This window comes from Apiospora aurea (assembly GCF_038362705.1).
Source record: "Apiospora aurea strain CBS 24483 chromosome Unknown utg000005l_segment0_segment0, whole genome shotgun sequence".
NCBI lineage: Eukaryota > Fungi > Ascomycota > Sordariomycetes > Amphisphaeriales > Apiosporaceae > Apiospora > Apiospora aurea.
In genome coordinates this window covers 2,192,335-2,215,886 of record NW_027117392.1, presented here as the reverse complement: position 1 = coordinate 2,215,886, position 23,552 = coordinate 2,192,335, and the positions used below count along the sequence as shown (strand labels likewise).

The window sequence follows — 23,552 nt, the reverse complement described above, 5'->3', positions numbered from 1 at the left end:
ATCAATCATCAACGCCATTCATCGTTGCCTCGTGTCTCGTTTGCTAGAAGCGTTCATGTGTGTTTCGTGTTGTGCCTGCCTCAGTAGCAAACATCCATTTTTTTTCTCCATTTCTTCGTTGTTGCGTTACTTCAGAGACCGTTTGCGTCGCTCAGCCAATCCCTACTTGCGAGCTCGCGCAAACGCCTCCACTCGTCCCATGAGGGCCCGAAGCCCGACCCCGCGCTCGCAGTTGGCCTGGAGCCAGACCTCCATGTCCTCGCGGATGCTGCGGAGGCCCTTGGTGACGGGCATGCGCATGCCCTCCTCCTCCTCGACGTGGCTGCCCGGGTTGAGCAGGATATCGAAGCAGCGGGACCAGATATCGGTCTGCCAGTAGCGCTTCAGACTCTCGCGGATCTTGTAGCGGCGGCTGGCGGCGGTACCCAGGCCGCCGGCATCGCAGCGGACCGTCTCGATGTAGCGGCCGAAGAGCAGCGTATGCAGGACGCCGGCAAGGCCGTGGTAGTCGATCTGCCAAGTCCAGGGGCGGCCCTCGCGCATCTCGGCACAGTCCTGGGCCGTTGTCTTCCAGTCGGCGATGAACTGAACGTCGGGGACGAAGGCGCGCATGTCGATGCCGCGGCCAAAGTCGATGAGCACGATGCCGCGCTCGGCCCAGCCGCCGCTGCCGTCAGCCTGCCACTGGTTGCTGAGGTCGTTGCCGCTGGCCGACGACAGGGCGTCGAGCCGCAGGAGGCAGTTGTCAGCCTTGAGGTCGCCGTGCAGAATCTGCTTCGAGTGGAGAGCCTCGACCGTGCGCAGGAGCTCGATGGCGAAGAACATGGCGAGCGGCTCATCCATGACGCCCGAGGGCTGCTCGCGGAAGAAGTTCACCACATCCAGCAAGGTGCCATGGGCATGCAGGGGGAGGAACAGGAAGCCGTCATCTTGGTAGAGGTGTAGTTCATGAGCAGCGGATATGCTAGCCGTGGCACGATCTTGAGGACCAAGACGGGTGGCTGCCAGCCGCATCATGTGAAACTCCCAGGCAGTAGGGGGCGTCTCCATCTTGAGCGCCTCCAAAACCGAGCGCTTTGTCACAGCAAAGTCGCCTTTGCCCATCTCAATGAGCGGCTCATCCTCTTCCTCCGCGGCGCCAGGTGCCGAGTTTTCTACAAGATAGACGGGAGCAAACGCTCCTGCCCCCAGTTCGCGCTTGAGTGTGTAAACGTGGTCCGTGTCGGGAAACTCCAGGATAACGGGACGGCTGATGCTGGTCCGGTCGTTGCTGCCACTCTGCCTAGACTTCGCCAAAGCTTTGGTGTATCGGCGGATCTCGGCTCCCTTGTCGCAGCGGGCCCCGCGGTGGTCAAAGAAGCCTGGGGACGAGCTGAGCGGAGGGTGTATATTGTTCAAGATGTCCTCTCGGACTGCAGTGTCGACGGGGTTGCACTGGGACTCTTTGACAATGGGTCCCTTGGGAGGTACCTTGGCCGTGCCTGACGTCTTGGCCGCAAGCCTCTCGCTAAAAGGCTGCGAGATCTTGACAGGCGATCGACGATCACTGAGGACCTCGCGCAACGGGCTGCTCAGAGGCTCGAAATCCTCGTCGTCCTCTTCGTCCTCGTCATCCTCCACAGGAACATCGTGGCAAGGAGTCTTGAAGAAGTTAGGCTTTGCTCCAGTGATGTTTCCCAGTGACGATTCAGTTCTCTCGGTGATGGGTGTCATGAAAGGCAAGCGGTTGTTAGCCGCCTCGACCGGGTCCCTATACGGCCGAGTGGGCGCAACGTAATCCTCGGGTGGGATGGGGATGAACCTAGTCCGTGGGAACTCGTCGTCAGTGGGCGTCATGGACTCCTCGACTTCTTCCATCTGACCGTTGATTTCGACAGTCAAAGGTCCAGAAGGCTCGTTGTCATTGGCGTCGATGAGATCCGACACTTGCGTGTCATTATCGTCTCCTCCCCCGTCTTCCTCGCCGTTAAGTCCAGGAAGCACCTTTCGAGCGGTGAAATCGGACCACTCGCTTATGCTTTTACCATCGTCTTCTTCTTCCTCCTCCTCCTCCTCGGGTGCATCGCTCATTTCAATCTGGCGGGTGGTACATGTGCTCTCCCCGCCACTAGTGTAGTCATCGTCAGTCATGTACTCATCATTGTCGCTCTCTTCGGCCTGCCCCTGTGCCGTTTGGATAGGAGCGTTGAAGAGGTCGTAGATCTCGTCAGTCGCAGCTTTGGTGTGCAAAGTCATGGTGGGCTCTGCTGAGTGGTTCCTCTTCTTCATTTTTGGTTTGGAAGGTGAGTCGAGCTTTGCTTTGACTGGGTTGGGGTTAGTAACAAGTCAGACTGGCAAGTAAGTGTGTGTGTGTGTGTGTGATGTGGATGTGACTGACTGATTTGGGTCTCGTTAACTTCCATCAGCTTCTTCTTTCTTGGTTTACTGGGCTTTTGCTGTTGCTGGTTTTTGGCGACGCCGTTTTCATCCAGTTCTACCATGTCCTGGTGAACGGCTAGTTTCGTGGCAATCTTTTTGTGAGAGCTTCTACGTTCGGTGCGTTCTCATCAGAGGCCTGCTGCTGCTGCTCCTGCTGCGGGTAATCTGCGAAGCTATCTTCATCCCAACGAGCATCTAGCCATCCTCTGCCTGCAGCCCACAACTCCTCGAAGCTGAGTTCTGTGCCGGGTTCTTCTGGAGTTGGGTAGACAGCTTCGAGGTTGACAAATATTTGTTCCCGTTTCCCATTGGCCGGGTTTACAATCACCTGATGTTTTGATGGTGCAATGACAATATGGGCTTCTGCTATTCTTGCTAGGGACTGAATATACAACAATCGCGAAACAACCGCCAACAATTAGTCCTGTTATCATCAACAATCGGGCATAGAGAGGGTATGGGTAAAACCAAGTCAGCTTACCGGATCCCTGAAGACAGGCATCTTGGGCCCCTCGTTTTTCTTTCCTCCCGCCTGAAGAGTTTCCCCGCCCACGGCTTCGGCGACATTGTGTTTTCCTTCTTGCGATCTGCCAGCGACCCAATTGTATCCCAACCCTTCGACCCGGAGCCCATCGCGGACACAACTGGAGGTGCCGCATCCGCGTCTGAGAAGATGGTCAGCTTGGATTTCGCCGGCTTGGCGCTGGGCCCTGCTGCAGCTGCGCCAGCCCGAGGTGCTTGGGGATCGGCAGCTGCTGCTCGTGCAGCAGCGGCAAACGGATCGACCTTGGCGGCAAGCGCCGGTCGGACGGTCGGCAGTGCGGGCGAGGACGGCGCGTCCGTCTCTTCCTGCTGCTGCGCCCGCCTCTGCTCAAACTCGCCAAACTTCCGGAGCAAGCGGGCCGTGGGTCGGGCTTCGCGCTCGATGCCCAGCTTGTACACCTCCTCGGCCTGGTTCCAGCGGCCAGCACCCTCTAACCAGGCGGCGTACTCTTCGTAGTAGAGAGCGAGCGTTTCGCCGATGCTGTGGCGCGACAAGAAGACGAAGGTCTCGCGGGGCGCATCGGAGAAGAAATGTACGTAGTGCATCCACAGCTTCAGATAGCGGGGGTCGTTCCTGTATTGCGCAGAGCCGATGAAGGTCTTGGTCGCACGCTCTAGCAAGGTGTGCAGTTGGGACTGGGGCGTGGCCTGGGCTGAAGGGTAGGCGTCGAACGTCCACCGCACGTATCTCTCGAAGATGTCGAGGGGATCGTCCGACTCTGCAAGATTGGCTACTTCGGCTTCATATTCGGCGCGGATGCAGTTGTTGATGTCCCTTGTGTCCGAAGGTGTGGGCGTCGACAGTTTGTGCAGTGGCGAGGGTGAGTAGAGCTCTGCCAGCTTCCTCGCCGATCGGCCGCCCGGGAGTGACTGGATGTTCTCCTTCTGGCCCTCGATCACGTCGAAGTTGATGAGATCGTCCGAGGCTGACATGGTGGTTGGTTGATGGGTGGTTTAGGGGTCAGCGACGGCGATTTGGCGCAATGGCGCGACAGGACGATAGAGAAACCTAGGTTAGTATCTTATCGTCGGCCTCTCGTGGTAGAGAGTGGTCGATCCGTTGTTGGGATTTGGCTATCGAAAAGGCAGAAGTGCAAAGGTGGGGTGAGGTTGTTATCGTTAAATTGATTTGCTTGTTGACTATTTGGGTGTGTTGGGCCCCCTTCTGCCCCCTTCTCTCCGCGTTGCCCTGACGACACCCACATTCCTCAGCCACAGCCCACTAGCCACATGCTCTGTCACTTCCTTGAGCATCCAACATATTGGCAAGCATCTGGCCAACAACTGCCGGGCCTGTAATCAGGTGATTGTTTTGTCTGTTGCCACTCGTTTCTCGCTTCTTACGGGCTCGACTGCGGTATTCCCTCCCCTCATCCTTGCGTTGTTGCTATTTGGTGGGTACTGTTCCACTAGGATGCAGTATATCCAGTCCCTATGTCTGCACGTCATACATCGATCGTTACACTCGAGATAGTCGGAACAGCTGGATTATTACCTTCACAACTAGTCCACATAGGCAACAAACGTGGCTGGAACTTCCCCGGCTGCCTTGGTATATTTTACATTTCAGGGTGTAGAACCTGCGTATCCTTCCAGGAGTATCAAAGATGCCCGTCCACGATTGGATGCATTCCGTATAGCATGGCAAGAGAGCACAACAGCATATTACACAAAAAGTTGGTAGTGGTAGTGGTAGTGGTTTGGATATCTGCATTCGTTCATTCTGACTTTTGTCTATGTCGCTGCCCAAACTATTTCCGTTCATTCCCGATCATAAAAGTCATTCCATGGTATAGTGCACTGTTCTCTTTCTTTCTCTTTCTTTCTTTACATGTTTACAGCCTTGCGGAAGCTCTCGCCAGCGAAGACGGCGTTGCTGCCGAGCTCCTCCTCAATGCGGAGGATCTGGTTGAGCTTGGCCAGACGCTCGGAACGAGCGGGGGCACCAGTCTTGATCTGGCCGGCTCGGATACCGACAACGACATCGGCAATGGTGACATCCTCGGTCTCACCGGATCGGTGAGAGACCATGACACCCCAGTCAGCGGCGTAGGAGTCCTTGGCGGCCTGGATGGACTCGGTCAGAGTACCAATCTGGTTGACCTTGAGGAGAAGGGCGTTGGCCGACTTGAGCTCAATAGCCTTCTTGATGCGGATGGGGTTGGTGACAGTCAGATCATCACCGACAATCTGGAAGTCAGAGGTCTTGTAGAAGTAGCTCCAGGCCTCCCAGTCGTCCTCGGCGAAGGGGTCCTCGATCGAGACGATGGGGTAGGTCTTGGCCAGCTCGCTGTACAGAGCAGCAAGCTGCTCGTAGGTGAGCCACTTGGTGGGGTCGGAGTCGGGGTTCTTGAAGTCGAGATCGTACTTCTTGGCGTCCTCCTTGTAGAACTCGCTGGAGGCAACATCCATGGCGATGCTGATCTGGCCAGTGTAGCCGGCCTTCTCAATGGCCTCGGTGATGAGGTCAAGAGCCTCCTTGGGGGTCTGGATATCGGGGGCGACACCACCCTCGTCACCGACGTTGCCAGCGGACTGGCCGTACTTCTTCTTGGCGAGAGACTTGAGGATCTGGTAGACCTCAGCACCCTGGCGCATGGCCTCGGTGAAGCTGGGGGCCTTGGAGGGGACAATCATGAACTCCTGGAAGGCGAGACGGCCGCCGGCGTGAGAGCCGCCGTTCAGGACGTTCATGAAGGGAACGGGGAGGACGTAGGGCTTCTTGGTCCCGGCAAGGTCCGAGACGTGGGCGTACAGAGGAACGCCCTTCTCGGCAGCACCGGCCTTGGCAATAGCCAGGGAGACACCCAGGATGGCGTTGGCACCGAGCTTGGTCTTGTTGGTGGTACCATCCAGCTTGACGAGGAAGTCATCAACCTTGGACTGGTCCTTGACATCAACGTTCTCCTTGATGATGGCGGGGGCAATGACGGTGTTGACGTTCTCAACAGCCTTCAGGACACCCTTGCCGGCCCACTTGGCCTTGTCGCCATCGCGGAGCTCGCAGGCTTCGTGCTGGCCTGGATATCACAAGGTTTGTTAGTTGCTGCTGGGTCTGGGGGAGGAGGATCGGGATCGCGGGAGGGGGTGTATGCATACCGGTAGAGGCACCGGAGGGGACGATGGCGCGGTGGAGGCCGGTCTCGGTGACGACGTCAACCTCGACGGTAGGGTTACCGCGAGAGTCGTAGACCTGACGAGCGTGAATCTTCTTGATACCCATGGTGAATTGTTGTGGATGTTATGGCTGTGTTGTTGCGAAAGGATGTCAGCTTGAACCGATGGAGGAGCGTAGGGAAGAGGGGGAGCTGGAGCTTTATATATCGGACGGCGAGGCCTGAGCACGACTAAGAATAGCCAGGGAATAGGTAGCTTGGTAGCTCCTCAGGTCAGGCAAGCAAGGGCCCTCGACTGGAGCCAAGCAGCTGAGTGTGACAAGCAAGTGGGCAATGTTTGGAAACCCCGTTTCCAGAAATATGCCTCAACGCCATGGCATAGCATGATGGTGGGGGTTCTGGGAGCTCTCCGACAAGCAGGGTTCCCGATAATAACATTGGAAACAGGCGGGCAATTGGCAGGCGCCGTCTTTCTGGATGGGGCATTTTTGTTGCTTACTGTCTGATGTATTGGTTTGATTCGGGTTGGTATGTAGATAGGATGGGTAGAAAAGAAGAGGGGAAGAGAGGAGAGGAAGGGGGAAGGAGGAAGGAGGAAGAAAATTCAGAGAGAGCGAGAGAGTCTGATCAATAGCAGACGGTAGATGGTGAGAGAATTGGCTACAGCTGCACAGCTATTGCCAATGTACCTCAAGCTACGAGCAAGCAAGCAGACACACCAGACACACAGACATACGTAAACAGGATGGCGGGGCAGAAGGTACGAGGTCTCATCAGTCAGTGAGTGCAGGTGAGGATGTACCTACCTCCTCCAAGGTTCCTACATAGCTACATGTAGGTAGGATTGATGTAGCACTGTCCCCCCCCAAAAGACCCTTGAGGAGGGGTCAAGCTCAATTCGGTTGGGTTGGGTTGAGGGGCTAAATGACGATTTCGATTCGACTGGAACATTGAGAATCACCTAACAGTAAAACCTTAGACGTCCTGCCTGCGACGTGCGTGGGGTCCCGACGTAGCTCGCAACCAATGGCTTCACATCAGCCGATCGGCCTGGTTGCCCTACTTAAAAACGAGAGGCCAACAATAACCTAATAATAATAAGGTAGTAAGTAAGTAGCCCACTCCTCCAGCGGTCGGTACACGACGATGCTGCATGCCCAGCTGCCCAGCTGTACTTGCAGACATCGACATTTGGAGCAGGGAGGCAAAGAGACGGACGAGTAGACACATTGGAACTGATAAATTGATGTTGACAACGTATCCGTACATCATGTACATACTTTACCTGGGTACTGTGCCTGCACTCACTCACCCAGCTGGGGGCTGGGGGCTGGGGGCTGCTCCGCGTGTTCGCCACGACTCGGACGGAACCTCCTCACCCTCACCTGTTTCCGAGACAAGCGACAAGGCTTTTCTCTCCCCCCTTGGCAGGGTTCCAAGGTTGCTGGGAAACGAACCGAAGGTGGTCTTATTAATCCGTCTAGTTGGCCAATATCGCCCATCCCGTAGGTCTACTGTAAGTCCATTGAACATCGTCGGCTCTGGCTGCCACTGCACTGTCCGGCCCATCTGTCCAGATGGGATGTGCCACTTTTCTGCTCTGGCCAGATTCGGGCCGTCTCCATCTGACGCTGGGAACTTACGGGCTCTTTTGCCTCAAGCTACGTGGTAATATGGGCGTTTCCTCATCGTCTCGTCCGGTCCGATGGCCGGGTAGCATGCAAATTGAGCTTGAATGCCATCGTTTCCGAAATCATCAGGATATCATCGTATTGGGCCTACATCTTGGGCTCCGGTATTGCTGCAATCGACCGACCGACCGACCGGGTTCCTCGATTGTTGTATACAAATGTAGAATGCATTTGATGGCAATCGTACAGTAGATACATCTCAGCCGCCCAATTAGAGTCCCAACACATCGCAATCCTCTTGGTGCTGCCTTCCTGAGCAATTCCTCATGACTGCCATCACTACCTGTCGGTTCCGTAGGCTGTAGACCTCGCTACTATCGTCTCCGTCGTTCAGGTCCGAGATAGAGAGGACTTTCCGGGCAACGCCACCTTCAGTGTTGCCATTGACCTCCAGATCATACCACTCATTCGGTCCGTACCCTCGGGGTTAATATTGGATCCGTCGAGCCGGGATGCGCCTTTCGCCCTCAGGTTTCTGGTCCCCTGAGCGAGCCGTCTCATCCTCTCGATCCAAAACCTGCCTGCCCTCTTGGGATGGCAAATGGCAAGCGCCTCCATTCGCTTCCTTCTTCACCCGGAGCGCCAGCCAGAGCGGGCGGGCGGGGCTGACGTCGAAAGATCCAAGTGGACACCGCCAGTGCCATCCAGCAGCCCATCGCATGATGTCCCGGCGGGTTTGCCCTTCGGCTCGGCCAGATTATGCTTGATCTGCCCTGCAGTTTGGGCGACCCTGGATTGCTGGATGGCTCGGGGCTGCTTAGTCGTGCCGTTGCCGCGACTGAGTGGGCTGCGTGGGCTGCACCGCACGATCGCTGGCCTAGACCCTATGCACATTGTAAATCCATCACGCCACACGAGCTCGAGCTTCGGGTCTTGTCTGTGGCTAGCCTCCTATCTGCCTGCCTAGGCTGTCTACCTACCTCCTAACCTAGGCTGCCTACCTAGGCCGCCTGCGTTGCTATATGTGCCTGCATGTACGCATGTGTACGCATACAGCAACCGCTGCGTTCATTTTTCTTAACTGCGTGACACGTAGCCATCATTGCCGCAGACAACTTCGTCAATGGGACCCAAGACCCGAGTGCTTTTGCTGTGTCCCTTCTTCTTACCCCTCCGGTTCGGCCCCGAGTCGAAGGAGGCCCCGCTGGGGCTTCCGCATCGTTGAAGCCGACCTCGACACTCAACCAACCCATGCTGCGTCAAAAAGTACAGATGCTGAGATCATATAATGACATTGCTGGTTATGGTACAGAGTGCAGGTAGTGTGACGTGAATCTCCCAAGTTTGGTTGGTTATGATGTATGCCTCTGGCCCTTAACATACGGGTGTTATCTCAGGTAGGTATATGACGGCTTGTTATTCTATTCTACGCCCAGGAAGTCGTTCGTCCGCTTGGTCACCCCACAGGGTGTGAAACGTATTATATGTCTATATGTTGTACAATGCGATACACATGCCTCTCCCTGGAGCGGAAGGTCTGCACAATTTCATGGCTCTCGGCTTACTTCAACCATCATATCCCATCATCCCGCTTCAATGCTTCTGTTTAACCTTGCAGTATTGCGTCTGGTGTACAGCGAAGGGCGGCCTCTTCATTTTGTCAACAAGTCCTGGCTCGTTATTAAGTTGTATTTAATTGCTTTGCCATGATGCTTTGGGGTTGTCGTTCTTCCTCCCCTACTCATTTTACCAAAGGCGAATCGGCTATACTCGGCCAGTAGATGAAGAGTTACTCGGGAAACAGATCGACGAAACTCGCCAGACTAGAATCATTCACCAGGAAATCTACAAATGTAGTGGAAGAGGTAAGAATTCCCTACCTCTCCCCGCCCCCAAAACCAGGAGCCACCAGCTTGAGGCACAACCAAAGCAAGAACCTCGCATGCGGCATAGTATTTATTGGTATCGTTAACATTGAAACTAGGCTAGAACACACTCCGCTCTAAATATAGGCCGAACCTTGCAAGGAAGTAGACTATATTCTACGGAGGAGCTCTATGCCATGCTATGCAAGCCCAAGAATCGGCACTCAAAGGCTACTTACCTATAACTGGGCCTTTTGCTTGTATTCTTTCACCCAAGTGGCCACATCCTCGCTGTCGCGAGCCACCCAGGCAATCTTGCTTCTGATGGAGTCCATGCTTTGTGCCAGGGGCTGGTCGAAGGCCTTGGTGTCCTGTTCCTTGAAGAAGGCTTCGACCTTGTCAAGCTGCGCTTGTTGGGTGAAGGCGCTTGTGCAGACTGTTACCATGCTGCCAAGAATGGGCGGGTTTCCACTCAACCGCTTATAGACACCAGGCCATGATTTGGTGAGCCAGGAGAAGAGTGCCTCGATGCCTTCGGGGTGGCTTCGCAGTCCGCTGGCCGGCAGGTATAGATCCTGGCTCTTAACCTCATCCGACAAAATCAAATCAAGAGTTCGCTGGATCAGCTGGGGGTCCTTGGCACGACCCAAGCAACGGAGCGCTGTGTTGCGCTCATTGCTGTTGGTAGATTTTCGGAAGTAGTCAAGAACCGCATCGTACTGCTTATCGTTAGAACTTCTGTCTCTTCAAGATCTGTCCAAGCAATGCTTACCTCTTCAGTTCCACCGTACTTCAGGGCAATGCTGAGCACGCTACCCCGAATGTTGGGGTGAACAGCCGACTTATCATCGGCCATATACTTGCTGAACATTTCTTGAGCAGCGGCAATAATTTGCTTGTCACCAGCAAGTCCGGCGACGCCGAACAACATCGCCTTGAACTGCTGCTCAATATGTCCATCATTTTCACTGAAGGTCCAGCCAAGCTTGTGTGCCTTTTCGCTGACCAGATCCTGGATGAAATCATTGAGGCCGTCCTTTGTTGGGGCATCCTCAAAGTTCCAAGCCGTCTGCACCATCGATGCCCGGGAGATGATCTCGTTCCAAACAACAAATGAATCCTCTGTGTCGAAGCCCTTCAACAGGTTTAAGACACCAGAAGTTTTCTGGTAACCAGATGTTGCAAGAGCACCCGCGTCAGCAATCATGCCAGCGCGGTCTTCAACGCTCAATTTGCCATCCTTGGCGGCCTGGCCAAGCTTCTCAAGACGCTCTGGCGTGTAAGAGGTTCGGTAGATGCTAGTGTGGTTGGCATTGAGCTTAAAGAAGTCGAGGTCCTTCAGTTTGTATGTATCCTCGCGCTTGGAAAGAGTGAGGTCTTCGTCAATGCCTTCAGCGGAGCGAAGGCCTAGAAAGACGGGATACAAAACCTGGTCCTCCTCGGGTTTCACATCGCCCGTGCGAAGGAATCGGTTCTGCTTGACATGGATAGACTTGTCCTGCTCGTTTTCGGTGACCTGCACAACGGGGTATCCGACGTTCTTGGTCCAGATTGACATGATCTCCTTGACAGGCTTGCCGCTAGCCTCCTCCAGCGCTGCCCAGAGGTCGTCTGTCTGCGTGTTACCATAGGCGTGCTTCTTGATATACTTGCGGACTCCTTCGAGGAAAACATCGTCGCCCAGATAGGTTGAGATCATGCGAAGAACAGACGAGCCTTTGGCGTAAGAAATGGCATCAAAGATTTGATCAACCTCACTGGCTCGCTTGACAGGAACCTCGATTGGATGACTGCTTCTCAAGGAGTCCAGACCAAGCGCACTTTGGAGATTGTCTATGACATAGCTTTCCCACACCTTCCACTCAGGGTAGAATTTGTCGCAACTGAGCCAGCTCATCAGCGTGGCAAAGCCCTCGTTCAGCCACAGACCCTCCCACCAGTCCATTGTGACGAGATTACCAAACCACTGATGAGCAAGCTCGTGCTGGACAACCTCGGCTACGCGCTCCTTCATGGATGCGCCGCTAGTCTTCTCATCGTAGAGCAAATCAACAACTCGGTACGTGATGAGGCCCCAGTTCTCCATGGCACCAGCAGCAAAATCAGGGATCGCAACCATGTCCATCTTGGGGAGGGGGAAGTCAGCACCGAATATCTTTTCGTAGTACGCCAGTGTGCGCGCAGCCAGTTCCAGCGAGAAACGACCATGCTCAATGTCTGAGCTGGGCGGCGCATATACCCGGATGGGCACGCGGAAGTTTGTGGTCTCGATGTAGTTGAGCTCGCCGATGATGAAGGCCACGAGGTAAGTGGACATGACCGGGGTCTTGTTGAACTTGACAGCTTTTCGAGTTGTTCCGGTGATTGCCGAAGTGACTTCGGTCTCGGAAGCAACGTCCATGTTGCTCAAGCAAGTGAGGTCCTTGTCCGCAATGAGCGTGACGGTGAAGTTTGCCTTGTGGAGGGGTTCGTCGAAGCAGGGAAAAGCACGGCGGCAGTCGTTGGCCTCCATTTGCGTGGTGGCCAGCATGCCCTCCGTGCCATCTGCCTTCTTATATGTCGAACGGTAGAAGCCGGCCATCTGGTCGTTTAGCTGGCCGGTGAATTTGATTTCCAGACTCGTCTTGGTTCCCTTTGGGGACAGCCTTTTGAAGCTCGATCGTCGAGACCTGCTTTGTCTCATCGTATGTAATGGCCGATGAAGAGCTATATGAAGAATTAGTATCAAACATAGAATTACCTCGGCCACGTCCAGCTCTACTTACGTCACGACCTTGTCTCCCTGCTTGATTTGAGCGCTGTGAATATCAATCTCGAGAGTGTGCAGGGATATCGACTTGGACTCTTCCTGGACGTCGAAGTCGATCACGACAGTGCCATTGAAGACGAACTTCTCGAAGTCCGGTTCCAGAGTGACATCGTAGTGTCTCGGGACCACGTTGGTTGGCAAGAGCTCGCGGCCCATGTTAGGGTCCGGCTTGGCTCCGCCGAAGTGCTCGTTATCGCCCGCCAGCCTGCACATGTTGTCGATTCTTCTCTGGTAGGAGCAGGACCGGGCAAAAGATGTGGGAATACGAGCGGGAGGGTTGCAGGAGAGGCGTAGACGCTTGGGAGAATAGGAATCGAAGGAGTGACGAAGAGCAGTAAGACTACGAGCCAGCAGACAGATGGTGGGGTTAGCTTGGCCGCTCGGATGCGGGACAGAACGGGTACGGGATGGGGCCTTTTTGAATTTACTTGACTAGTGATGACGAGGGCCTTCTGGGAAAGTTTGGATGACAAAGATTTCTACGAGAAAGGCCCAAGGGACGGACAGAGCGGCAGGCGTGGCTACTATACAGCACAGTCGCTGGGGGAAGCCGGTGAATGTGGGCATCCACGGCACGAAGCGTGCGAAACGACATCAGTGTGGAAAGAATGGACCGAAAGAGTAGGTTACCAGACAGCAGGTGTAGGCGTGTCTATACCGGTTGAGCTCAAGTACAGTACATTACATGTACACTGGGGATAAGGATGGACGAGAATAATAATGATACAGACGAATCAGGAAGGAGGGGACCAGTTTAGGCTGGTATCGAGGGAATGTAATGTACAGTGGTGAGGGAAAGAGGTACCTCTCCTCAACAGCCCTGGCTATTTGAAGTAAGGCTCCTGAAAGTGAGTGATGGGTTGTGAGTTGTGATGCTGCTCGAGAAGCAATCAAATGGATAGGTAGGCGCCGGCCTGAAACAGCATCACCAGAAGAAAGAACCCGCCCCGCCCCCCCAAGCAGCTGCAGTGCTATGGCCACTAAGAGAGAACTATATTTTGTGCTGGGCGGTGTAACCTACAGGGTCAACCATGCCTTCTCTTTTTCTTTTCTTTTTAATGTGGGAAGCGCTTCGAGGAGGGGTAGTCCAGAGGTAGTCGAGTCCAGCTTGCCAGCCCGAGTCTTGCCAAGGCAAGCCGACAGCTGCTTCTTTCTGTCTTGCAGATGGGCAAATGCAACTGCGAATCTGCGCGCCTCATCCTTGATTGGTGGGAAGCCCAGCCGCGCACAACCTCGCTCCCCGGAGTTCCATGTATCATTGATGTAGGTAAGCATGCATGTGCATATCTGAATCATCACAACACCTACTGTCAGCTGTCATGCCAGCTCGCAATTGCCCAAGAGAGAGCGAGAGAGAGAGAGAGAGAGAGACCCAATAGATTCGCATTACGATTGTAGGTATTAATGCATCTGTATACCCACCATCATTACCAGCATGAGTACTTCAATACACAGCCAAGCAGACCCAACCAGCCTCTGGCATCCCTTAACCTGAAGGCGCAGTACTTTTTTGGTATATCCCATTAACGTAACATCCTCTCGTTCGTATCTTGCCTATTTCCTCGTCTTGCGAGCATGTTTGACTAGATTTTCTATCACGCCTTCGAATGTTTCGCGGTCGCCAACCTTCTCATCTGTGCGCTTCTTCCAATATTCCAGAAGTTCTTTGGCCAGCCCTTCCATCTCCTGGAGTTTGGCCACGTGCTCCTTGAGCTCCGGTTCGGTCATGCCGTTGAGAGCCTCCTCGGTCGTTGCGCAGAGCTGCCTTGCCGAAACAAGATCCAGCTCGGGCGCCGGAAGGGGCCCTTTACGTCGCTTGGATTCCGAGCGAGCCTTTTCTTTGCCTTGAGAGTCCACAGACGCCGACGAGTCGTTGCCTTCGTTTTTCCGTATCCGAGATATCGATCTGGATTCCGATGATGTCCGAAGAGACCCGTTGGAAGTGACACGGTGTAGTGATGGCAAAACAAGCTTCTTCTGTTTCGAAGCCGGTAAGATCTCGTCGAGGTCGACCGGCACGCCGAGGGAGACCAGGAAAAGCCGCCGTATGCGTGACCGGATCCAGTCAGGAGGTTGGAGCGGCGGCGGCGCGGCAAGTTGTGCCCAGAGAGATGCACTCCGGGGATTGAAGAATATCGGGTTATCTTTAGGGGGTCCAGGGAGCTCAGGGAGCTCATCTAAGTCGGGCGGGTACAATGCGTTGAGATATGGTTCTGTAGCTGCTAGAACGTCCTCGGAGTCGAGACCGTCTAGATCTAATATTGGCTGGGAAATCATAAGCTATTTGCCCAAGGGCCCAGCACCGCATACTATGGAAATGAAAGCTTCGACGTACAAAAGAGGGTACTGAGACAGAAGGCGGGACACCGACCGGCGGGGGAGCCGGGGTGTTCGCTTCTGCCTGCTGGAAATCGTCACCGAAGTCACCAAAATCGGCATCTTCGTCGCCTTCCTCGAAATCGTCAAAATCGTCGCCAAAGTCACCATCATTGCCCTCGTCGCCACCATCTACTGTCTGTTCTCCAGAAGCGTCCATTGACTTTGCCGCTGAAGACTTCCTTCGTCGATGTTTGGATGGTGACTTCAGGGCTGGAGACTCAGGCACTTCATCTACGAGGGTAGGGTCAATCGATGCAGGTAGCTCAGGAGGACTTGGCTGCCGTACCAGTTGCTTGTCCGGTGGTTTCTAGCGAGGCTGGCTGAGTACTAGCCTCACCCGTGCCATCGGCTTTGCGGACATAATCAGGAGTAGCATCTGCGGCGTGGAGATCTTCGTGGTAGTTTTGGGTGGTAGAGCCTGGTGCGTCTGCCGTCTCATCTACTACTGTCTTCGGGACAGGTTGGCTCTCTGGAGCGGTGGTGTCTTTGGCAGACGAATCTGTCCCCGGGTCAGGGATGACAGCAATCTCGTCCGGAGCGGCATCGCCAGTTCGCTTATCGTAGGCCTCCGTCCCGGGGACCTCGCCATAGGAGGGCTCATCGTCTACTTTCTCTACGCGGGTCTTGGGCACAGGAGAATTGGGCTCCGCGCTCTCTGAATGAGCCGACTGGGCATCTGAGAAATGGTCTTCGGAGTCGGATGAGGCTATCGGCCGTTTCGTTAGCAAACTCGTTTGAGATCTAGCCGTCATTCAGAAGTAGGTACCTAGCTCGTGTGCGCCGGGGTCTTGGAGCCCCTTACGCTCCGGCGCCTCGAGACTCTCGGACTTGGGCTCTTCGGGCATTTTCTGTTGCTTGTCTGGGCTGCTATCTTGGCCGGAAAGACCTAATATAGTTGCGGCCGGCGGGTTTTGTAGTGATCAGGTCGGAAAAGTTGACGAAGGGTATGGGGCCGTAGGGGCGCCAGAAGCGGCTGGGCTCCCTGTCGAACCAACAAGGGACAGCGACGGAAGCGGGATTGCTGGTGCAAGCCCAACTTTGGGATGTCTGCGTGGAAGCACAAAAGTTGGCAGAGGCTGGAAGTAAAGTTTCGACCTCCCCTGGCAGCTAGAAGATAGAAGGGGGCAGAATACTGTAGGTCTTGGTCGTGAATCGAGAGTTGGATACAGATCGATCGACCGTCAGGGCAGCGATGGCGGGAGCATGTACTTCAGGTAGGTAGTCTGGTCTAGAACGGCGAGGGACAGTGCCGGGCGGAGCACACAGCCTTTGGCCAATTGGCTGGGTTGATGGGCTGCCCAGGAGGTACTTGTGGTCAAGTAGAGAAGCCAGTTTCCTGCGTGAGGCAGCATCGGCAGGCTGGCAGGCCGGCAGGCTCGCAGGCCTGGGAGGCATCAAGCCGGGGGTACGGGGGTACCTGCCAGCACTGGAGGAGCCCTGAGGGAAGTACTGGCCTAGCACTGGTGGGACATCGGATACTTTGCATGGCCTGTGCACGCGAAGCTGCGGGTCCCTTCTGAAAGCTGAGAGAGGCTCTTTCCCGTCTGCTGTCGCGTAGGGAAAAAGTAGGTAAGTAACTTAAGGGTTGGGTGTGATAATCAATACAGTCAACACCGTCAACAAAAACACACCTCCCATTATTCGACAGGTCTCATTCTGACCACCTGCATTTCTACCAGACCTACCAAGCCAAGCAGTAGGTCATTGATCAAATTGCCAGCAACTCATCCAGGGCCAAACAAACAACATTGGGGAAGAGTTCCTCTAGCCTAGTACAGCTGGCCGGCGGTGATTGGACTTTTTGTTTTCTTCAGTTCGCAACACGCAGGGTCGAGCTTCAACTACTGCTCTTTTCACCCACATCAAGCACCAAGCTACATCCTCCCCCCAAGATAGCGAGCGCAGGGATGAAAAGCGCGCCCTGAGCCACGAAAGAAGAAACACATTCCTCCGACCAACCGCCTATCTCGATCACGCAGCATTCCCTAGCTGCAGCCAGGCGCGCCCATCATGTCTTTTACCTTCGGCAATGCCAGCTCGGCTGGCCAATCGAATAATGCCACAACCTCGTCCGCGCCGGCCTCAAACTCGCTGTTTGGCTCTGCACCTGCTGCTTCCGCTTCTAGCACTCCTCCCTCTGCTGGCGGTGGTCTGTTTGGCGGACAGTCGGCTACTCCCAGCTTCTCTTTTGGCAACGCCGGTAGCGGCAACAACAACTCTACAACCCCTGCTTCAGGAACCCCGGGTAGTCTGTTTGGCAACACAACTGCGAAACCAGCTGACGCGAAGCCCTCACTGTTTGGTGGTGGTGCCCCAGCATCCGGCGCAAGCACCCCTAGCGGAGCGACTGGCGGTGGCCTTTTCGGTTCGGGTACCAGCAGCAACACCAACACACAACAACCTGCAGCTAGCGGATCTCTTTTCGGTGCTGCTGCCAAGCCTGCGTCCACTGGCGGACTCTTTGGAAACACCAGCTCGACACCTGCAGCGACCGCTACTAGCTCCTCCGGAGGCTTGTTCGGCAACAAGGACAGCAAGACCCCAGCAACGGGTGCTACACCCACTTCGCAACCAGGAGGTGGTCTCTTCGGCAACGCCCCAGCCTCCAGTACAGGAACTTCTTCACTGTTCGGATCCACCCCGACGAGCAACCCTACTGCCGCTGCCGCCACCCCAGCCAAGCCGTTGTTCGGGATGAACTCGACTACACCTGCCGGGGCGCCGGCCACGGGCAGTTTGTTTGGAGGAGCAGCAGCAGCAGCAGCAGGGGACAAAAAGGAGAACAAAGCGGGGGGTCTATTCGGAGGGCTAGGGGCGACATCTTCTCAGAACACATCTACACAGCCTGCATCATCGGGCGCGGCCTCTTCGACCCTGTTTGGGAGTACCCCAAAGGCAGCAGCTCCAAGTTCTACCCCTTTCGGCGCCCCAAAGCCCGCCGAAGCTGCTCCGTCCTCCTCGTCCAGCCTGTTCGGCAAGCCTCCAACTGCACAAGGCAGTACGCCGACTTCGTCAATTTTCCCAGGTGGAAATGCCCAGTCTACCCAACCCGCCGCCTCTGCTGCGAAACCCGCTGGTTCATTATTCGGTGGTGCTCCGGCTGCCACTGCCGGAGCATCGTCGGCTGCATCATCCACACCTGCTACCACTGCTCCGGCTCCAGCCGGTTCTCTGTTCGGGGGCCTGAATAAGCCCGCTGCTTCTACTGCGACATCCGAGGCAGCAAAAACGCCTAGCTTATTTGGCTCCACAGCTCCTGCTGCAACAACTGCGCCAGCCAGCTCTGCTACGGCGTCAGAAGCGCCCAAGGCGGCCGCTGGCCTATTTGCTCCGGCTGCTTCGGCAGCAGCTTCGTCTGCTCCTACGACCACTGCCACTGCTGCAGGCTCAATCCTAGGCCATAGTAAGCCGGCGGAGGCAGCAAAAACCACCACGAGCGCAAATGCAAACATGGGCGCATCGACGACGGGCCCTACGTCCCAAATTGCTCGCCTGAAGAACAAGACGATGGATGAGATCATCACGCGCTGGGCCACTGATCTATCCAAGTACCAGAAAGAATTCAAGGATCAGGCTGCACAGGTCGCGGCATGGGATCGACTGCTGGTCGATAACGGCGAAAAGATCCAGAAGCTTTACCTGAGTACGTACGAAGCCGAGAAGGCAAGCCGCGACGTTGAACGCCAGCTGGTTGCTGTGGAAAGCCAGCAGGAGGAGCTCGAGAGCTGGTTAGACAAATACGAGGCAGAAGTTGATTCAATGTTCAATCGCGATATCGGTCGCAACGAGCAACTGGGAGGCCCTGACCAAGAGCGTGAAAAGACATACAAGCTCGCTGAGAAGCTTACTGACCGCCTAGACGAGATGGGCCGCGATCTCTCCAAGATGATTAAAGAGATCAACGACATTTCGGGCTCCTTGAGCAACGGCAATAAGCCTGATGATCCTGTAAGTATCCCCGCACAACTTTTCGCTCTGTAGTCCCCTGGTACTAATTCATGAAACTAGCTGAGCCAAATCGTTCGCGTTCTCAACGGGCATCTATCACAACTACAGTGGATCGATACCAATGCCGCCACTCTTACTGCCAAGGTTAATGCTGCACAAAAGGCCAGCGCCGCCATTGGTAACCAATACGGCGGGAATGAGCCTGATGCTGCGGAGAGCTTCTACCGGTCCTATATTGGTCGGCGATGAATCCCAGGACGCCATTAGCTTCATCACTCAGGGGGGCTGGGTTGAGGTCGGCCCCACGGACAGGCGTATGGGTATTCAGCAAAGAGGGTTGGTTTTGAGGGGGTCGACTTTTGATGTTGGCCTAGGCGTGCTTCGATCTTCAGGCACAAAAGTGTAATACCACATACTTCGATTCAAGCTTGTGAAATGCTCTTGCAGATGCCCGACCCGATGATCTGATTGGGTATTGCGCAAGTTTGGTTCCATTGCCCATGTTTCTCAGAATGTAGACTACATAGTCCATACATCCGGTGGTAAAACAAGCTCGTGTGGTTTTCTGATATTGTCAACTAAGGCCTGGGGCTCGTTATGGAATCTCACCTCTCACTTCCCTGTTCTTTGTCGAGCTTCGATATATGGGATGACTATCCACGCGGAGTACTTTTTTTTCTCACCGCCACCCATATAGATCTGGCTGGTTGCAAGTATAGCGTGAATGTGAAGTTTGCTCGAAAGATATGGTGTCATGATTAATTATCAGGGGCGGCTTAGCATCCCCCATGTTAGGCTCACATACTCCACTGGTTGTTTGGCGTGGTGTAATACCTCTATACATATATATGCCATCTCTATATCTACCATAGCATGCTACCAGGCCCTTCTTGTTTAACGATCAACAAGCCGGAGTAAACAGAATGCCAGCCTGCCAGATTTATCTATGTAGTCAAGAAGAAGAGGCCAACGGAGATAGGGTTATGGAAAGAAACACTGCACGGGCCAGAGATCATTAGAGGAGTATCCTCTCAAGAAGCGGGCTGGATTTGTCTTTATTGGGCCGAAAACGCAAATGCAACCTTTATCGGCTTACGAGATCATACGATACAATGGTGCCGCCAATGGTATTTCAATAAAACTCAGTGACCATCCTCCCCGTAACCACTCTCTTTGAGCATTCCTTTGTAAGAAAGAGTTCCAACCTGAAAGATCGGTCGAGTATAGAACGGCTGCTTTAGTTGTGCTCGCCACCTTGCTCACGAGTCAATTCGTCACTGAAGAAGAAGGTATTGTGTCAGCAGACAGTCTCGTTATAGAGTTGGGAGAACAAGGAGGACAGGAGCTTCAGATCTCCTTTCCTCCCAGAGGAAAGAAGGGCAGTCCCAAATTGGACGCTTACATGTGGTCGCTCAGCTGCTTGAGGTGCTCCCGCTGTTGGGCGAGCTTCTTCTTGAGCTCCAGCAGCTTCTCCTTCTCGCGGCGCTTGATGCTGAAGTCCTCGTTGGCCTTCTCGCGTTTCACAAAGGGGTCGCTGTTTTTGTTGCCATCCGTCAGTTACACCATTGCTTACTGTTGGAGGGGGCCCTGTGGCAGTGGGCAGTGGACAGGGCTGTATTTACTTAGAACCGCCGAGACGTGGAGCACCGGTGTCACCCTCGCCCATAACCCGGAGAGAAGTGGCGAAGGCTCGGCGCGGGGCGTAGGTGGTCAGGCCACTGGAGGCCTTGACGATGGATTGTCGGTACATCTTGAAGGAGAAAAATGCGGGTGTGGTGACGGTGGTGGTGGTGATGTGATGGAAATATAGATGTGGAGGATCTGCCTTTCGGGTAGATTGGTGGTTGATTAGCTCTTGACGACTTGCACACGTAGATGATGATGGAGACGGGGAGGGTGATCGACAGACAGCTCTTATATGTACTTCTGTGTGTGTGTGTGTGTGTGTGTAGGCAGATGACATATAAAATCACGAGAACGGATTTTTCGAACTCCGCGACTTACCTAGATGCGATTCAATTGCAATGTTGTTGTGGGCTGATGGCTGGAGGCGGCGGCAACAGCTTGGGGACGGGCAGCAGGCAGTTCAGGAAGCTCTGTCTCTGTCTCTTACGCTGGCGGTTGCGTCAGTGGATGGAGCCATTTGGAGCTTGGGTGCCACCTGCAGCCGGGGGATGCCGGGAGAACGGGTCGGTTAGCGGGGAGAGACTTCCAGCTTCCCAGTTGGCGTTGGCAGTTGGCAACCTGGGGCTGGGGAAGTTCAGGACGAGTTATGCACAAGCATCCATCAGCTCTCAATGGTTCTATGAGTGACCCCTAACCTACATGTACCTGAGGCACTGCAAGGACTACTACATAAACTGTGAGACCGGAGAGCCGACACTGGTCTCGTCACTGACTACATATGCACTTACCAACTCCTGGGATATCGTATACCATGTACAAGCCTTACCTCATCAGAGATCGGCTCGCGGTTGGCCTCAATGTTCTTCGCGACAATCGTACGAGTTCCACAGCAATGCGCATATGACCGGCTCGAGGTGGCCGGCCTCGCGGGTTCTGGAATCAGTGCTTGTTACGTACATGTACATATGAGGCTGCAGGCAGAAAGTGAAACCCGAGGCTCTCCCATTCACCAAATCTAGTAGGTATATATAGTATACCTAGGTCTGTAAGAAGGCAGCAGAGCTATTCCTATTGCCTCCCGCCGTCTGCTAGTTGAGTATCGTGAGGTGGCCCGTGCATTCCCTCTCCCTCCCGACCAACGTCATTGGCGGTTTCGAAGGTCGTCTCTGCTCCTGAAACAGATTAATTGGAATATTAAGTGGCAGGAGTCGGCGTGATGCGTTGATGCACCAGAAGGCAGGAAGGAGAAGTCGTGGCACAACACAGGAGGACAGCATCCAGCCGGAGATGAACAGGGCGATTTATCTCTGGTGAGGGCTACCGATTTCGAGGCATTTCATCGCTAACACCATATGCTGGAAAGGGTCTTTGAAGCCACCAGCAAGTATTAATGGCATTGTCTGCGCGTACGACAGCCAGCTGCCAGCTGCCCTCCGCAAAATCCATGTTGGTGGAGGCGGTTTTGTGGCATACTGTTATAAGATGACAAGTTGGACTATGTATTGCCCATACCTCGACTGTGGGAACTACCCCCTATCAACTCATGAGAATGGCCATGAGTGAGCACATTTTAGGTATGTATAAGTAGGGAGTCGAGTCCATTTCACTTATAAACATCCTAGGTATGTACATACATGTGCGGTTCCACTGGAAGGCCTCACTCGTATTGATCTGAGAAGATGGAAGACAGGAAGAAGGATTATGTGTTCAAATGCGGTTGTATTGGATGCCGCCCCCTGCGATGATCCCATTCACACTAGTCCAGGAGGCTCTGGGAAAGGCTGACCCAGCAGGCGGTCACCTGGTTGTTGGACACACTTGATCTCTCAGGTTGCCCGGTTGCCCCTCTTTCCAGGACTCACCTTAGCTTAGTGACTCCCCCGACTGCCCCGGGGGTTGAGTTGAGCGTCTTTTATTAGGTGTCCGTCATACCATGCCACGCCTGGACACCTCCTGTATTCTGGAGGTACCCGTATCCGGCACGACAGATCTATCGATTTGATCAATTTGCTTGCTTGCATGTACCGTACCTATCTCCTGTTCCCTTCCCTCGACCAACAAAATCAAGGCCAAACCCGTCTCAATTTCCAGGCGCAAACCCTCCCCTCCGATTCTCCAGAACTGGTGCCAGATAAGACCAAAACAACATTACCTACCACTTTTTGCCTTCCCATCTGTGCCCGACTCCTTCACTTTCAGTGCCTCCCGAACCTGCTGCAACCAGCCCTACGCCTACTGGACTTTGATCTGCCTATTCCATTCTTCTAGGACGACCTAGACGAACCAAGGACAGAAACAAACAAGCAGTAAGTAAATAGAAAACCCACATTCATTGCATGACATTCCATTGGTCATCCCATAAGCAACAAGGAGAGAGGGGACATCCCTCCTCTTGATCTTGGTGCTCCCCCATTCCCCGTTCGCTGGGCGTCAAGCCTGAGCCAGCCAGTAAGCCAGGCGAGTGCTGGTGGCGGTGGTGCTCTTTTGGAGGATCGAAACAGATGGGTGGGACTGCTTGCTTGCTGGCTAAGGCAGGCTGTCTGTCCAGTCAGTCAATCAACTGATTGATTGATCTGTCTGTCAGTCTGTCAGTCTGTCAGTCTGTCAGTCTGTCAGTTTGTCAGTTTGTCAGTTTGTCAGTTTGTCAGTTTGTCAGTACCAGTACCTCGTCCTAGTCTCGCTTCCATGCGTCGTCCCCCTCCACCCCGCCCCAAGGCCTTGAGCCTGAGCCTGAGCCCGAGCCCGAGCCCGAGCAAGCCCATGCCAATCTACAGGCTGACCCCGTCCGTCACTGCCTCATTACATGCATCCATCCTACCCTACCTGAGACCTGCCTAAAGTCCCTCTTCCCATTCAATTCAATTGCCCATCAGTCCATCCCGTCCACTATTTGCCCGCTGCGCTACTACTGGCTGTACTTCTTGGCACTGGCACCCATCAACCTTTGCAACCTTTGCTACCGGCCTTGCACATCTGATCTGATCCCAACCCTGAACTCTTTCCCTCTTTCGTCATCGTCCATCAACCACCACAACAATCGCCTCATTTGGCAACACTCTTTTCCCGCGTCAACCAAAGCCTTTATCAACCAAATACAACAATCCTCAACCACCCAAAAGGTACCTCCCCAACCGCTGCCTTCCCTTCGCATTCGCGACACGCATCCCCTTTCACGCGCCCAAGACACCGCAGGCAGTAGGCGCAAACCCCACCATTG

At 54.5% G+C, this 23,552-nt stretch overlaps 7 protein-coding genes across 7 annotated transcripts; 1 reads left to right on the top strand and 6 right to left on the bottom strand.

The window, feature by feature from the left end:
- Window positions 1-162: 162 nt before the first annotated feature.
- Window positions 163-3,894, bottom strand: PG986_007248 (Checkpoint serine/threonine-protein kinase BUB1; the record flags this gene model as incomplete). Its single annotated transcript, XM_066843470.1, has 4 exons — window positions 163-2,303; window positions 2,378-2,510; window positions 2,531-2,789; window positions 2,900-3,894. 4 exons carry the CDS (start codon window positions 3,892-3,894, stop codon window positions 163-165), a joined length of 3,528 nt encoding a protein of 1,175 aa, XP_066699582.1.
- An 894-nt stretch (window positions 3,895-4,788) lies between these two features.
- On the bottom strand, window positions 4,789-6,184 carry PG986_007247 (uncharacterized protein; the record flags this gene model as incomplete). The annotated part of the gene is made up of 2 exons (XM_066843469.1): window positions 4,789-5,981; window positions 6,061-6,184. The coding sequence occupies 2 exons, from the start codon at window positions 6,182-6,184 to the stop codon at window positions 4,789-4,791; spliced, it is 1,317 nt and encodes a 438-aa protein (XP_066699581.1).
- A 3,628-nt stretch (window positions 6,185-9,812) lies between these two features.
- Window positions 9,813-12,595, bottom strand: PG986_007246 (uncharacterized protein; the record flags this gene model as incomplete). The annotated part of the gene is made up of 3 exons (XM_066843468.1): window positions 9,813-10,292; window positions 10,346-12,242; window positions 12,339-12,595. 3 exons carry the CDS (start codon window positions 12,593-12,595, stop codon window positions 9,813-9,815), a joined length of 2,634 nt encoding a protein of 877 aa, XP_066699580.1.
- Window positions 12,596-13,936: 1,341 nt separating this feature from the next.
- PG986_007245 (uncharacterized protein) lies at window positions 13,937-15,606 on the bottom strand (the record flags this gene model as incomplete). Its single annotated transcript, XM_066843467.1, has 4 exons — window positions 13,937-14,647; window positions 14,718-14,992; window positions 15,048-15,467; window positions 15,528-15,606. 4 exons carry the CDS (start codon window positions 15,604-15,606, stop codon window positions 13,937-13,939), a joined length of 1,485 nt encoding a protein of 494 aa, XP_066699579.1.
- A 1,165-nt stretch (window positions 15,607-16,771) lies between these two features.
- Window positions 16,772-18,958, top strand: PG986_007244 (Nsp1-like C-terminal region-domain-containing protein; the record flags this gene model as incomplete). Its single annotated transcript, XM_066843466.1, has 2 exons — window positions 16,772-18,709; window positions 18,770-18,958. 2 exons carry the CDS (start codon window positions 16,772-16,774, stop codon window positions 18,956-18,958), a joined length of 2,127 nt encoding a protein of 708 aa, XP_066699578.1.
- A 988-nt stretch (window positions 18,959-19,946) lies between these two features.
- PG986_007243 (mitochondrial ATPase inhibitor- IATP-domain-containing protein) lies at window positions 19,947-20,459 on the bottom strand (the record flags this gene model as incomplete). Its single annotated transcript, XM_066843465.1, has 3 exons — window positions 19,947-19,986; window positions 20,112-20,243; window positions 20,332-20,459. The coding sequence occupies 3 exons, from the start codon at window positions 20,457-20,459 to the stop codon at window positions 19,947-19,949; spliced, it is 300 nt and encodes a 99-aa protein (XP_066699577.1).
- A 2,306-nt stretch (window positions 20,460-22,765) lies between these two features.
- PG986_007242 (uncharacterized protein) lies at window positions 22,766-23,097 on the bottom strand (the record flags this gene model as incomplete). Its single annotated transcript, XM_066843464.1, has 2 exons — window positions 22,766-22,857; window positions 23,001-23,097. 2 exons carry the CDS (start codon window positions 23,095-23,097, stop codon window positions 22,766-22,768), a joined length of 189 nt encoding a protein of 62 aa, XP_066699576.1.
- Window positions 23,098-23,552: the final 455 nt, after the last annotated feature.